The sequence below is a fragment of the Elephas maximus genome, chromosome 5, assembly GCF_024166365.1.
Source record: "Elephas maximus indicus isolate mEleMax1 chromosome 5, mEleMax1 primary haplotype, whole genome shotgun sequence".
NCBI lineage: Eukaryota > Metazoa > Chordata > Mammalia > Proboscidea > Elephantidae > Elephas > Elephas maximus.
The window spans coordinates 121,534,114-121,549,160 of NC_064823.1; the positions used below are offsets into that span (position 1 = coordinate 121,534,114).

Below are 15,047 nucleotides of genomic sequence, written 5' to 3' on the forward strand. Positions count from 1 at the left end.
GTTATAGAAGACATCAAGGAGGGAATAAGGAAATTCTTAGAAAGCAACGAGAATGAAAATACTTGCTATCAAAACCTCTGGGACACAGCAAAAGCAGTGCTCAGAGGCCAATTTATATCGATAAATGCACACATACAAAAAGAAGAAAGAGCCAAAATCAAAGAACTGTCCCAACAACTTGAACAAATAGAAAGTGAGCAACAAAAGAACCCAGCAGGCACCAGAAGAAAACAAATAATAAAAATTAGAGCTGAACTAAATGAATTAGAGAACAGAAAAACAATTGAAAGAATTAACAAAGCCAAAAGCTGGTTCTTTGAAAAAATTAACAAAATTGATAAACCATTGGCTAGACTGACTAAAGAAATACAGGAAAGGAAACAAATAACCCGAATAAGAAACGAGAAGGGCCACATCACAACAGAACCAAATGAAATTAAAAGAATCATTTCAGATTACTACGTAAAATTGTACTCTAACAAATTTGAAAACCTAGAAGAAATGGATAAATTCTTGGAAAAATACTACCTACCTAAACTAACACATTCAGAAGTAGAACAACTAAATAGACCCATAACAAAAAAAGAGATTGAAACGGTAATCAAAAAACTTCCAACAAAAAAAACTCCTGGCCCAGACGGCTTCACTGCAGAGTTCTACCAAACCTTCAGAGAAGACTTAACACCATTACTACTGAAGGTATTTCAAAGCATAGAAAAAGACGGAATACTACCCAACTCATTCTATGAAGCTACCATCTCCCTGATACCAAAACCAGGTAAAGACATTACAAAAAAAGGAAATTTTAGACCTATATCCCTCATGAACATAGATGCAAAAATCCTCAACAAAATTCTAGCCAATAGAATCCAACAACACATCAAAAAAATAATTCACCCTGATCAAGTGGGATTTATACCAGGTATGCAAGGCTGGTTTAATATCAGAAGAACCATTAATGTAATCCATCACATAAATAAAACAAAAGATAAAAACCACATGATCTTATCAATAGATGCAGAAAAGGCATTTGACAAAGTTCAACACCCATTTATGATAAAAACTCTTACCAAAATAGGAATTGAAGGAAAATTCCTCAACATAATAAAGGGCATCTATGCAAAGCCAACAGCCAATATCACTCTAAATGGAGAGAACCTGAAAGCATTTCCCTTGAGTACAGGAACCAGACAAGGATGCCCTTTATCACCGCTCTTATTCAACATCGTACTTGAAGTCCTAGCCAGGGCAATTAGGCTAGACAAAGAAATAAAGGGTATCCAGATTGGCAAGGAGGAAGTAAAGCTATCACTATTTGCAGATGACATGATCGTATACGTGGAAAACCCTAAGGAATTCTCCAGAAAACTACTGAAACTAATAGAAGAGTTTGGCAGAGTCTCAGGTTATAAAGTAAACATACAAAAATCACTTGGATTCCTCTACATCAACAAAAAGAACACCGAAGAGGAAATAACCAAATCAATACCATTCACAGTAGCCCCCAAGAAGATAAAATACTTAGGAATAAATCTTACCAAGGATGTAAAAGACCTATAGAAAGAAAACTATAAAACTCTGCTACAAGAAATGTAAAAGGACATACTTAAGTGGAAAAACATACCCTGCTCATGGATAGGAAGACATAACATAGTAAAAATGTCTATTCTACCAAAAGCCATCTATACATATAACGCACTTCCAATCCGAATACCAATGTCATATTTTAAGGGGATAGAGAAACAAATCACTAATTTCATATGGAAGGGAAAGAACCCCCGGATAAGCAAAGCATTACTGAAAAAGAAGAAGAAAGTGGGAGGCCTCACTCTACCTGATTTCAGAACCTATTATACAGCTACAGTAGTCAAAACAGCCTGGTACTGGTACAACAACAGGCACATAGACCAATGGAACAGAATTGAGAACCCGGATATAAATCCATCCACGTATGAGCAGCTGATATTTGACAAAGGATCAGTGTCAGTCAATTGGGGAAATGATAGTCTTTTTAACAAATGGTGCTGGCATAACTGGATATCCATTTGCAAAAGAATGAAACAGGACCCATACCTCACACCATGCACAAAAACTAACTCCAAGTGGATCAAAGACCTAAACATAAAGACTAAAACGATAAAGATCATGGAAGAAAAAGTAGGGACAACCCTAGGAGCCCTAATACAAGGCATAAACAGAATACAAAACATTACCAAAAATGACGAAGAGAAACCAGATAACTGGGAGCTCCTAAAAATCAAACACCTATGCTCATCTAAAGACTTCACCAAAAGAGTAAAAAGACCACCTACAGACTGGGAAAGAATATTCAGCTATGACATCTCAGACTAGCGCCTGATCTCTAAAATCTACATGATTCTGTCAAAACTCAACCACAGAAAGACAAACAACCCAATCAAGAAGTGGGCAAAGGATATGAACACACATTTCACTAAAGAAGATATTCAGGCAGCCAACAGATACATGAGAAAATGCTCTCGATCATTAGCCATTAGAGAAATGCAAATTAAAACTACGATGAGATTCCATCTCACACCAACTAGACTGGCATTAATCCAAAAAACACAAAATAATAAATGTTGGAGAGGCTGTGGAGAGATTGGAACTCTTATACACTGCTGGTGGGAATGTAAAATGGTACAACCACTTTGGAAATCCATCTGGCGTTATCTTAAACAGTTAGAAATAGAACTACCATACAACGCAGAAATCCCACTCCTCGGAATATACCCTAGAGATACAAGAGCCTTCACACAAACAGATATATGCACACCCATGTTTATTGCAGCTCTGTTTACAATAGCAAAAAGCTGGAAGCAACCAAGATGTCCGTCAACGGATGAATGGGTAAATAAGTTGTGGTCTATTCACACAATGGAATACTACGCATCGATAAAGAACAGTGATGAATCTCTGAAACATTTCATAACATGGAGGAATCTGGAAGGCATTATGCTGAGCGAAATGAGTCAGAGGCAAAAGGACAAATATTGTATAAGACCACTATTATAAGATCTTGAGAAATAGAAAAAACTGAGAAGAACACATACTTTTGTGGTTACAAAGGGGGGAGGGAGGGAGGGAGGGAGAGGGCTTTTTATTGATCAATCAGTAGATAAGAACTGCTTTGGGTGAAGGGAAAGACAACACTCAATACAAGGAAGGTCAGCCTAATTGGACTGGACTAAAAGCAAAGATGTTTCCGGGATAAAATGAAAGCTTCAAAGGTCAGCAGAGCAGGGGCTGGGGTGTGGGGAACTTGGTTTGAGGGGACTTCTAAGTCAGTGGGCAAAATAATTCTATTATAAAAACATTCTGCATCCCACTTTGAATTGTGGCGCCTGGAGTCCTAAATGCCAACAAGCGGCCATCTAAGATACATCAATTGGTCTCAACCCACCTGGAGCAAAGGCAAAGGAAGAACACTAAGGTCACACGACAACTAAGAACTCAAGAGACAGAAAGGGCCACATGAACCAGAAACCTACATTATCCTGAGACCAGAAGAACTAGTTGGTACCCGGCCACAATCGATGTCTGCCCTGTCAGGGAGCACAACAGACAGCTCCTGAGGGAGCAGGAGACCAATGAGATACAGACCCCAAATTCTCATAAAAAGACCATACGTAATGGTATGACTGCGACTAGAGGAATCCCAGAGACAAGGCTCCCCAGAACTTCTGATGGCACAGGACAGGAACCATCCCCGAAGACAACTCATCAGGCATGAAAAGGACTGGTCAGTGGCGGGGAGAGAGATGCTGATGAAGAGTGAGCTAATTAAATCAGGTGGACACTGGAGAGTGTGTAGGCAACTCTTGACTGGAGGGGGGATGGGAAGATAGAGAGAGAGGGAAGATGGCAAAATTGGCACGAAACGAGAGACTGTAAGGGCTGACTCAATAGGGGGAGAGCAAGTGGGAGAAGGGAGTAAGATGTATGTAAACCTACATGTGACAGACTGATTGGAATGGTAAATGTTCACTTGAAGCTTAATAAAAATCAATTAAAAAAAAAAAGTATAGCTGGATGAGATCATGGGAAGAGAATGTAAACAGAAAAAAAGAGGTCTCAGGATTGAGCTCTGGGGCACTATTAACATTTAGAGGTCAGGAAGTGGAGGAGGATCCAGAAAAAGAAACTTGGAAAGTGTGGATAGTGAAGTAGGAGGAAAATCAGGAGAATTTGATATTTTATGAAAGCCAAGTGAAGCAAGTATTTCGAGGAAGAGTCCTCATCTCTGTCCGAGGCTCCACGCTTTGGTTCCTGCTGTCTGAACCCTTTCCTGCATATTAGTTTAAGTGTCACTTAACCCAGGATCCCCAAACTGTATTAGAAACCCCTCTTACATACTTTGTAGCACCTGATCATAGCTGTTATTACTTACTATAATTGCTATTTAAATGTCTTCCTACGTGTAGGCTCTAAACTCTACTAAAGCAGGGTCATTTATGTTAGTCAACCGTGGTGACCTCAGTGCTCATCTTAGTGCCTCGCACAGAACAGGCTCTTGATAAATACTGTTGTGAGAGAGCTCTATTCCATTATCCTGGAATACATCTGACTGTTCCCATTTTATTAATTTGACAGTTTATGGTGTGTGTTTTCACAATCCTTTTCTATCTTATCTGATCACAGTGAATTACATAATTACAAACAGGTCTCCACACCTTTCAAGGTAGCAGAGGTGATCTAGGTAAAACTGTGAGGTGATTTTTAGGGATCTAACTTTTCCTTTTTTTTTTTCTTAACTTTTCCTTATCTGTCCCAAGTCCTAGCAGTTCACTCAATCCTTTCCAAACCAGGTGTGGTACTTTGTATCAAAATCCTCCGTTTTCTCATTTCCATCACATTCTTTCAGAATCTTGTTTGGTAATTTATTAATCTGATGAAGGAATTTTAGGATATAGATGATTGGTGATGTATTACCTAATTACCCTTCTAGGGGATATTTTTCCCCCTTCTGTTCCCCCTCACTTTCACCTCTTCATTTACTCATTTAGTAAATGTGTGTCTAGTATCTAACGTGTAAGTCAGTATGTTAAACATCATCTGTTGTGCTGAGCAATGTATTAAAATACAGGACTCTTGATCACATGATCTTATAATCACCATAATGATTTTCTAATGGAAGCATCAATTGCTTTTGTTCTATCCTCTAAAACATCTAAAATCTTTTTTACCAGAAACATACTGTATAGCATGATATTTTGGGAAAGTGGTACAGAGCTCAAGCAGAAATCCTTCCATGGCCATTGTTGGTTCAGAGTTTGAAAGACCTTGCTTTGAGCAAGGTTTTTGTATTCTTTTTAGCAATTAGATGTATAGTTCAGTTTTGGTAAAGAAATGTTAGTCAACAGAGAGTGTATTTACTACATTTGTCTGGCTTGCTTGTAGTTCTGCATAGCTTGGGTTAGTTCATCTGACCAACAGGAGAGGTTACCGTGTTCTCAACAGGTTTATGCCAATTTCCAAGCCTTTTCTTTTGGAGTGAGTGTATTTTGAGGCTTTCTTTCTGTATGAATAATATAGGGAGGCTTTTGTTTGGTATTAAATCAGGCCCTTTTACAGAGGGTATAAAACTGTTCATAATGAGAACTGTTTTCACTGCCACGCTTTTTCTTCTGGGAGAACTCCATTTGGTTGAATGTGAAACTATTTGGAATAACAGCAGGGTAACTAGAATGTCTGCTTTGTGTGTTATATTAGCATGTTAGGAAAACTAACATCATCTAAATTTTCAAAAGTCAACAGAGACATTAGAATTAGTAAATGAAAATAGGAGTTTGATGGTTACATTTGTATGTATCTTGCTATCGTAATTTTCTAAACGTCTTAGATTCACTCTCTCTTTTGTGCCGTCCAGATGATTGTTTTCCATCAGATTGAGATTCCTTTCAGAGCTCTTTCTAGAGTTTAAAGTCAACAGAAATAAGGCATCTGTAAGTGTTGCATTAGGACCATTAAGAGAAAACTGTAGGCTTCGAATTTTATAAGAAATGTGGCTTTCAAAACATGCTCAATTTATTTATCATGCCTGGTAAGCTAGAAATAAGTGTTCTGAAATGTAACTTGGCTTAGGGCAACAAACCTGTGTTACTTGATTATTAATGTTAAGTGGAAAAATATCATAGTCGTTTTCTGGAAAATATTCTTCTAGTTTTTTTTGAAGTATATGAATCTAACATCATTTACAAAAAAGAAGAAAAGCAACTCATTTTGTTGATACTTTCCACAGTTGGAGAGGCAACTGCATGAGGATGAAGAGTTTGCCAGAACGTTGGCCATGTTGGATGACGAACCCAAGACCAAAAAGGTTGCTTTGTGTTGGGCTGTTTGCACTCTGAGTATCTGATAGTGTTCCTTTTCATACCTGTGTATTCTAGGCACTGGATATACACCCATGAGTATTTCTTCCGGAACACGACTACATTATTTTAATTTATAAAAATATTTTGGAGAAGCTCATTGAGAAACTTACTCTGTCTAAAAGAAGACTGGCAGAGCCAAAGCAAATCCGGACCTTTCTTCACAAAACAAGAAATTACACCTTTTCCTTATTCTCTATCATAAAGGACTCTTATGTACTTGGTCAGAGAATAATGCTTCTAAAAATTCCTATGGAACACAGGTTTCATGACTTTAGTATTAATTACCTCCTCAGGAAGCACACTTTTGCTGTTTCTAGTTGGCTAACTTCAAGATCTATATTAGGATAATCTCAAATAATAATTAGTATATTCTGGGGGGGGGAATCTTTATTTATTATGATTATTTTTTTATTGTACTTTAGATGAAGGTTTATGGAACAAACTAGTTTCCTGTTAAACAGTTAGTACGCATATTGTTCTCTGACACTGGTTAACAACCCCACGACGTGTTAACACTCTCCCTTCTCAACCTTGGGTTCTCTATTACCAGCTTTTGCGGGAGGGATCTTTGAAAGCGTGAAGATTTTTTTCATCACTTTGTCTCTAATAAACTATCCTTATTTCTAATGAATCACATTCAGTTGATATAATTGTCATTATCAATATCTGATAATTTAAAAAGACTTCACCTATTTTCTTTAAAGCAGGGATTTGCAAACTTAGATACTATCAGGGGCCAAGACTTAAGCAGACCTGTGTAGGACAGTAGGAAGTAGTGGGGACTTTGTCAGTTGAAAAGCCTTAGTCCATCTAAAGGCTTTTAAATTAAAAAAAAAAAAAAAAACTATCATAAATCCTCATTTGTAATAACTTCTTTGAAAAATGAAGTTTTGAGGGAGCGGTGGAGAGAATGGATATATGTATTTTTATTTTGAGAAGATGCTGTCTTCTTTTTCTTTTGGCTTGAGCTTTAGATTGATTTTATTTTAAAAGCCTTTTTGGTTTGGATTTTAGTTACTGGATAATACTAAGAAATTTGAGAGTTGAGATGAAAGAAGCAGAGATAAGGTTCCTGCTTCCCGATTTCCCAGATTGGGATGAACTAGGATAATTTTTCGGTTTCCTCACCCATAAAATGAAGTAATAAAACATGCTTTATTTGCCCCAGAAATTGTGTGGGTGAACGAAAGAAGGTTTATTGTAGTATCCTGCCAAGTTGGAAAGTGGCTTTAAACTTAGAATTAAAACTGTAATCAATTTTAATAACAGATTTTGTGGTAATAGTTTTCCTACTATTTGTCACTTTTTTAATTTGCTTAGACTCGAAAGAACCAAGAAGAGAAAGAAACGTCTTCATCTGTCCAAGCCAGTTTAAGTAAAACAGAAAAACATAAATATCCTCATAAAGGTAATACTAGCAGGAAAAAGTAGCTGGAATATTTGTCTTTATAGAAGAAAATTCATGGTAATCTTGTTTAAACATTCTGTTCAATAATTGCCTTGTGTTTTTACATAGACATTTCATAGGACTGTTGTTGTTGTTGTTAGGTGCCGTGAAGTTGGTTCCGACTCATAGCGACCCTATAGGACAGAGTAGAATTGCCCCATAGGGTTTCCAAGGAGCGGCTGGTGGATTCGAACTGCCAACCTTTTGGTTAGCAGCAGTAGCTCTTAACCATTGTGCCACCAGGGCTCCTTCATAGGACTAAAAATTACTTTCATGATTTTAAAAACTGTTTGAGACCCTTAATGCAATGTGTGTACTTAACTCTAGGAAGACAAAGAATTAGATGTTTAGAGCTTTTCATCTTAGAGATAGCCTCATAGAGCTGACTCATAGTTGTCCAGTCAGTTTCGTTTTTATTCTTTAGAGGCCCGGATAAGGAACATTCTGCTAGTACAGACTGTCTTAATCTTATAAGTAAACCTGTTTATTCAGTACCATTTTGGTCTTGAAAGCTCAGGATTTTGGGCTTTCAGGCTGTATTAAAAACATGGAATTTTTACGTGAAGTATTCTAGTCAGTAAGTTTTCTCTGTAAATTTCAGATAATTAAAGTTTATCTGTGGAGTGAATTCCATGTTCCTAGACGTAGATTACCATATTACTTTAAGAAATGAGTAGTTTACGTTAAAAAAGACAGACAGATCCCTTAACTTGAACTGGTTACATAGTGAAGAAGTAATCTATAAATTTCTAATTCTTAAAAAAATAATTGTGCTGTGTAATCTGTAGTACTGAGATCTTAATGTGGTCATGAAATCACCATATGATAGTGTTTGCTACTAAGATTACTCTGTTGAAAAGTGGAAAAAAAAAAGTTGATAATGGCTATCATTTTCTAAAAACAACAATCATAATTTTTTCTTTCTTCCTAGTAAAAACAGAACAATTTTCAGATGAAAGAAAGAACAGCAGTCCTAAGAAACAACCCAAATGTGAAAGTTCGAAAGAATCTGAGCCACATCCTAAGTCGTCAGCTCACAAAACAGGAGAACCCTCTCCTGGAAAGGCCAGTTCTAAGCTGGCACTTCTGAAAAAAAGAGAAAGGGGTTCCTATCGAGAAGTAGAGCCCATGGGCTCAAAAAGACAAGAAAATGCTGGTGAATTGAAAGGAGAAACAAAAACACCTAAGAAAACCAGAAGTTCTCCAACTAAAAAAGAGGTAGCAACTTTTTAAAATGAATATCATTTTGGAGCTGTGTGTTGATCTGGGTTTGATTGTTTTCTGTTTTATTTCTAACTTGTAGTACTTCTGGGGCCCTGGTGCTGTAGTAATTAAGTATTTGTCTGCTAACCAAAAGGTTGGCGGTTTGAATCCACCAGCTGCTCCTTGGAAACCCTGTGGGGCAGTTCTGCTCTGTCCTGTAGGGTCGATATGGGTTGGAATTGACTCTCGACAGCAGTGGATTTGCTTTTTTTTTTTTGGTAGTACTTCTAAGATGTTGTCTTATTCAGAAGCTGTTGCAGAGTATAGATTATTAATATGACTACATCTTTAATATGGTTTTTTAAATATGAATTATTAATATATCCAAATATTATAAATTAATATATCTGAATTGGCCAATATTTGAGTATTATTGTGTGTCAGATGTTATGCCAATACATTATATATGTAAATCTTCACAACAGCACGGTGGGTTATTGACTATTATTCAGCTTTCAAAGATGAAGAAACAGGCTGAAAGACCTTAAGTAACTTTCCCAAGATCACCCAGCTAGTAAGTAAGTGGCAGAGCCTGGTCCTCTGAGGCAAAAAAAAAACAAACCAAAAACCGGAATAAGACAGCGGCTCTAAGCATGGACCCTGGAGCCAATTTTGAATCATAGCCCTGCCATCGAGTAGATGTATGACTTTGGTCTAATTATTTACCCTCTTTCTGCTTCAGTTTCCTCATTTGTAAAATGGGGATTATAGTACCTAGTGAGTTAATAAATGAAGCCACTTAAAACCATACCTGGTACATAATAGGTGCTATATAAGTTTTGGCACTGGGGTTTGGGTATATAAGCTTTAGCTGTTATTAAAATAATTATTTGGATTTGTTCTGAATTTGCTCCTTTTTGCTTTTGTGTAACAATGTTGAGATACTGAAATCATTTTCAAAGGAAAAAATGGTAAAATACATAATGCCTTTCAAAAGTTTTCTTTGTTTTCAAATGTATTTGAGAAGCAAATGGTCTCTGAATATGGAACCACTTTATCTTCATAATGAAAAACCACTGTCTATTCCTTCATGCCTCTTGGGCACTTAGAATTAAAAGCAAAATGTTGTCTATTTTAGCTGCTCATAACCATGATTTTTTAGCGTAGCACGGTGAAAGGGTGGTGATTTTCAAAATACTTTTGTCTGGTTAATGTTCGTAAATATGCTTAGAGGAGCAATTAACTTTCTGGCCTCAGGTTTATCTTCACTAAATATTTATTTGGTAGATGAATATTTAGGCGCACTAGACATGTTCAGTTTATAGAGGCTTGTCTTTTTTTATTAAAGAAGAAGGAATCTTTACATGACATTGTTCCTCCTCACTGTATTTTTTAAGGTTGGAATAGAAATGACTCAGAGCTTTTGCTTAAGCAGTTTAGGAACATCAAAATCTATTTAATAAATTTAGTTTATCTTGGTCAAGTAACAAGTAATTCTGACCTCATAAATGGTACACTTCAAAAGTTATTTTATAAGTTGTTTAGAATTTTTTTTTCCCCATAGAATTAATGTTCTAAATGAATGGTTTTCTCATTTTGGTGTGCACTGGATTCTCCTGCAAAGCTTGATAAAAATATGGTTTCCCAGGGCATGCAGTCTGGGCAGCTGTGTTTTGTTTTGTTTTTTAATTTATATTTTTCTCCTCTTTTTTTTATATTGTACTTTAGATGAAGGTTTACAGAACAAACTAGTTTCTCATTAAACAGTGCACATGTCATTTTATGACATTGGTTAACAACTGCACGACATGTCACCAGTCTCCCTCTCAACTTTGGGTTCCCTATTACCAGGTTTCCTGTCCCCTCCTGCCTTCTAGTCCTTGCCCCAGAGCTGGTGTGCCCCTTTAGTCTCGTTTTGTTTTATGGGCACGTTCAATCTTTGGCTGAAGGGTGAGCCTCAGGAGTGACTTCGTTACTGAGCTGAAAGGATGTCCAGGGGCCATAGTCTCAGAGTTTCTCCAGTCTTTGTCAGGCCAGCAAGCCTGGTCTTTGTTTTTGAGTTAGAATTTTGTTCTACGTTTTTCTTCAGCTCTGTCCAGGGCCCTCTATTGTGATCTCTGTCAGAGCAGTAAGTGATGGTAGCTGGTCACCACCTAGTTGTACTGGACTTAATCTGGTGGAGGCAGTGGTAGGTGTGGTCCATTAGTCCTTTGGACTAACCTTTCCCTAGTATCTTTAGTTTTCTTCATTCTTCCTTGCTCCTGAAGGGATGAGACCAGTGGACTATCCTTGATTGCCGCTCACAGGCTTATAAGACCCCAGATGCTACTCACCAAAGCAGAACGTTGAACATTTTCTTTATAAATTATGTTATGCCAGTTCAGTTAGATGTTCCCTGAGACCATGGTCTCCACAGCCCTCAGCCCAGCAATTCGGTCCCTTAGGGAGTTGGGATGTGTCTGTGGAGCTTCTATGACCTTGCCTTGTACAGGTTGTGCTAGCTTCCCCAGTATTGTGTACTGTCTTACCCTTCACCTAAGTTACCGCTTATCTATTGTGTATTTAGTGTTTTTCCATCCCCACCCCTCCCATCCCTCATAACCATCAAAGGTTGTTTCTTTTTTGTGTAAACCTTTTCATGAGTTTTTACGTTAGTGGTCTGATGCAATATTTGTGCTTTTATGATTGATCTATTTCACTCAGCATAATCCCCTCCAGATTCATCCATGTTATGAGATGCTTCACAGATTCATTGTTGTTCTTTATCGTTGCACAATATTCCATTGTGTGTATGTACCATAGTTTGTTTACCCATTCATCTGTTGATGGGCATCTAGGTTGTTTCCATCTTTTTGCTATTGTGAACAATGCTGCAGTGAACATGGGTGTGCATATGTGTATTCATGTGATGACTCTTATTTCTCTAGGATATATTCCTAGGAGTGGGATTGCTGGATCACATGGCATTTCTATTTCTAGCTTTCTAAGGAAGCACCGTATTGTTTTCCAAAATGGTTGTGTCATTTTGGGCAGTGGGATATTTTAATAAGCCCCTCAGATAATTTGAATGCAAGCACACCAACCTTTGATAACCACTGTTAAAAATTAAAATTAGGTTCTAGAGCCATCCTAGAGTGGCTTATTTAACTCATATTATAACCAAACTAGAGCCCTGGTGGTGAAGTGGTTAAGAGCTCAGGTTGCTAACCAAAAGGTTGGCAATTCAGATCCACCACCTGCTTCTTAGAAACCCTCTGGGGCAATTCTACTCTGTCCTGTAGGGTCACTATGAGTTGGAGTTGACTCGACAGCACACAACAAGCAACATAACCAAACTAGCTTAGCTATTTTATCAAGTCACTTCTTTATATTACTACTCTCAGAGATTTGGGGTGACTTACAAGTTAAAAATAATGTAAAATAAAAAGATAAAAAACAGCAGCGACCATCTTGTAGTAGTTTTAAAATGAGAATTATCTAGGATGTTTTTCCCTCAAATACACATGTCCTAGCCATACCCTGTATCTCTGAATCAGAAACTGGAGGTAGGTCATGGGATATGTAGTTAAAAATTACCCCAGGATTTTCTGAGATATACCCATGGTAAGATCTCCTGAAAGAAATAGAATGGAAGAGATTAAATGTAGATGAAGAATAGTTGCATATAGAATGTGTCTGTTCTTTGGTGTAAACCTTGCTCCTTGTTTGAGCTGGCTGCTTATGTGAAGGCCTTGAGTCTCAGATTGGGGTGCTCATACCCCCAGGAGTATAGGACAGTGTGTTAAGGGTGTTCCGGCTCATAGGATAAACATAGCATATCTTCTTGGGTGATCAGGTTTACTTGGGGAAAATTTATTTTTACCTTAAAATAGATATGGACATATTATGGAATAGAATTTAAAATTTATGTGAATTTCTAAAATAAAACACATGCTTTCATTTTGTTTGCTTAGAGTTGGCAACTTGGCTAATACCTTTAGAGAAAGTAAAAGGTTTGAGAAGGGCTGATGCAGGGATCTTTCTAAGTTAGGCATCTGTAAGGTGGGGAGTCAGTACTTACATCACTAAAAATGTCACACTGAAGTGACGATATATTTACTTGTAGATATGAATTTTTAATTTTATATGAATTTTGCACGACTGTTCAGTTTCCTTTCCCTCTTCTCAAAGTCTACAAGTCCTGAAGATTCGGAAAAGAAACGCGCTAATTACCAAGCTTATCGAAGCTACCTAAGTCGAGAAGGTCCCAAAGCTCTGGGCTCCAAAGAAATACCAAAGGTAAGAGCACTGAGAGTCCATGCCATTCCGTAAAGGTCCCTGGCCTGTGAGTCCATGTATGTGTTCACTGAGAATTAATAATTGAAAATTAACAACAGAAAAGCCTCAGTCACTATCTTAGGGGGTTAGGGGTGTTTATTTTGAGTCACTGCTGGATACTCATAAGAATTTTCCTTTAAGTAACAAGTAGGCCTAGGAGGCAGTCAAAATATTTGTTTAAATAAAATTAAAAAAATGACATCTCTTCTCAGAAATATTTCTTAATGTGAAATTGCAGCATACTCATGTAGCAACTAAAGATCAGGTGCCAAATTACTATTTTCATAGGTTTAATTTTGTTTTTAAACCTAAAAATTATTTTAAAATGTCCTATTTTCTTAATGTGTATTTAAATTTCTAGTTGTACGTGAGACCAAGTCTCGCTATGCTCACTTCTAAGGAGCATTTTGGCTGTACTTCCTCCAAGACAGATTTGTTTGTTCTGGCTATCCATAGTATATTCAATATTCTTTGCCAACACCATGATTCAAAGGCATCAGTTTTTCTTTGGTCTTCCTTATCCAGTTTTCGCATGCATATGGGGTGATTGAAAATACCATGGATTGGGTCAGGCTCACCTTAGTCCTCAAAGTGACATCTTTGCTTTTTCACACTTTAAAGAGGTCTTCTGCAGGAGATTTGCCCAATGCAATACTTTGTTTGATTTCTTGACTGCTGCTTCTGGTCCAAGTAAGATTAAGTCCTTGACAGCTTCAGTATTTTCTCTATTTATCATGATGCTGCTTATTGGTCCAGTTGTGAGGATTTTTGTTTTCTTTATGTTGAGGTGTAGTCCATACCGAAGGCTGACAGACGGGTGGTGGACAAGGGTTGGATGATAATTAAAAGCGGGAAGTGTGAAAGAATGATTTCCAATTTACTGTCATAAGCAACTGGGTGGATGCTGGTGCCATTGGTGGCAAAGCAGTTTTGGGGAGATGGTGATGACTTTGTTGATGGACATAATATACTTTAGAGTATATGAGACAGACCCATGGAGATGCTGAGTAGACAAGTAGATACGGGAGTCTGGAGCTCAGGACACTCAAGGCTGGATGTAAAAACTTGGACATTATTGACATGTAAAAATATTTGAAGGGGCTGATATCGTCTGGCAAAATAGTGCAGGATGAGAAGAGGGCTTCAGCCCCAACTTCTTAAAGGAGCAGAGGAGAGGGCGAAACTCAAAAGGATACCGAAAAGAAGCAGCACAGTGAAGGAGGGACGCTTGATAAAGGTGGTGTCACAGAAGCGAAGGGAAGAGAGTATTTTTAAAATGAGTGAGTGCTTAAGTCTGTCATGTTGCTAAGATACCATTTAGGAGGAGACTAGAAATTCTTCATTGCATTTACTAACATGAATAGTCATTAGTGCAAGAGCAATTTCAACAGAATAATAGAGGCAGAGCCTCTTGAAAGTGGGTTGAAGGGTGAGTGGGAGTAGATAAAACAAACAGCATAAACAAGTAATATTTTTGAAAAGTTTGGTTATAATAGGGGAGGGGAGAGAGAGGACTTGTAGCTAGAAATGGGAGGCTGGGCTTAGGGAGAGAATGTAAACGTTTTTAAGGAAGGAGATACTTAAAGCTTTTTTTTTTTTTTCCCTGATGGGATAGATCTACCAGAAAGGGAGAGATTGAAGGTATACCAGCAAGAGAAGGGAGAATGATAATCCAATGTCTGAGATTT

General features: G+C 37.5%; 1 protein-coding gene across 3 annotated transcripts in view; it reads left to right on the forward strand.

The window, feature by feature from the left end:
- The window catches only part of RFC1 (replication factor C subunit 1), a 105,308-nt gene that overhangs the window by 65,552 nt on the left and 24,709 nt on the right, over positions 1-15,047 (forward strand). For all 3 annotated transcript variants that reach the window (XM_049886345.1, XM_049886343.1, XM_049886344.1), the window contains exons 7-10: positions 6,260-6,337; positions 7,713-7,800; positions 8,771-9,057; positions 13,213-13,320. In XM_049886345.1, coding sequence (XP_049742302.1) covers positions 6,260-6,337; positions 7,713-7,800; positions 8,771-9,057; positions 13,213-13,320 — 561 coding nt within the window. The remainder of the gene's footprint in view (positions 1-6,259; positions 6,338-7,712; positions 7,801-8,770; positions 9,058-13,212; positions 13,321-15,047) is intronic.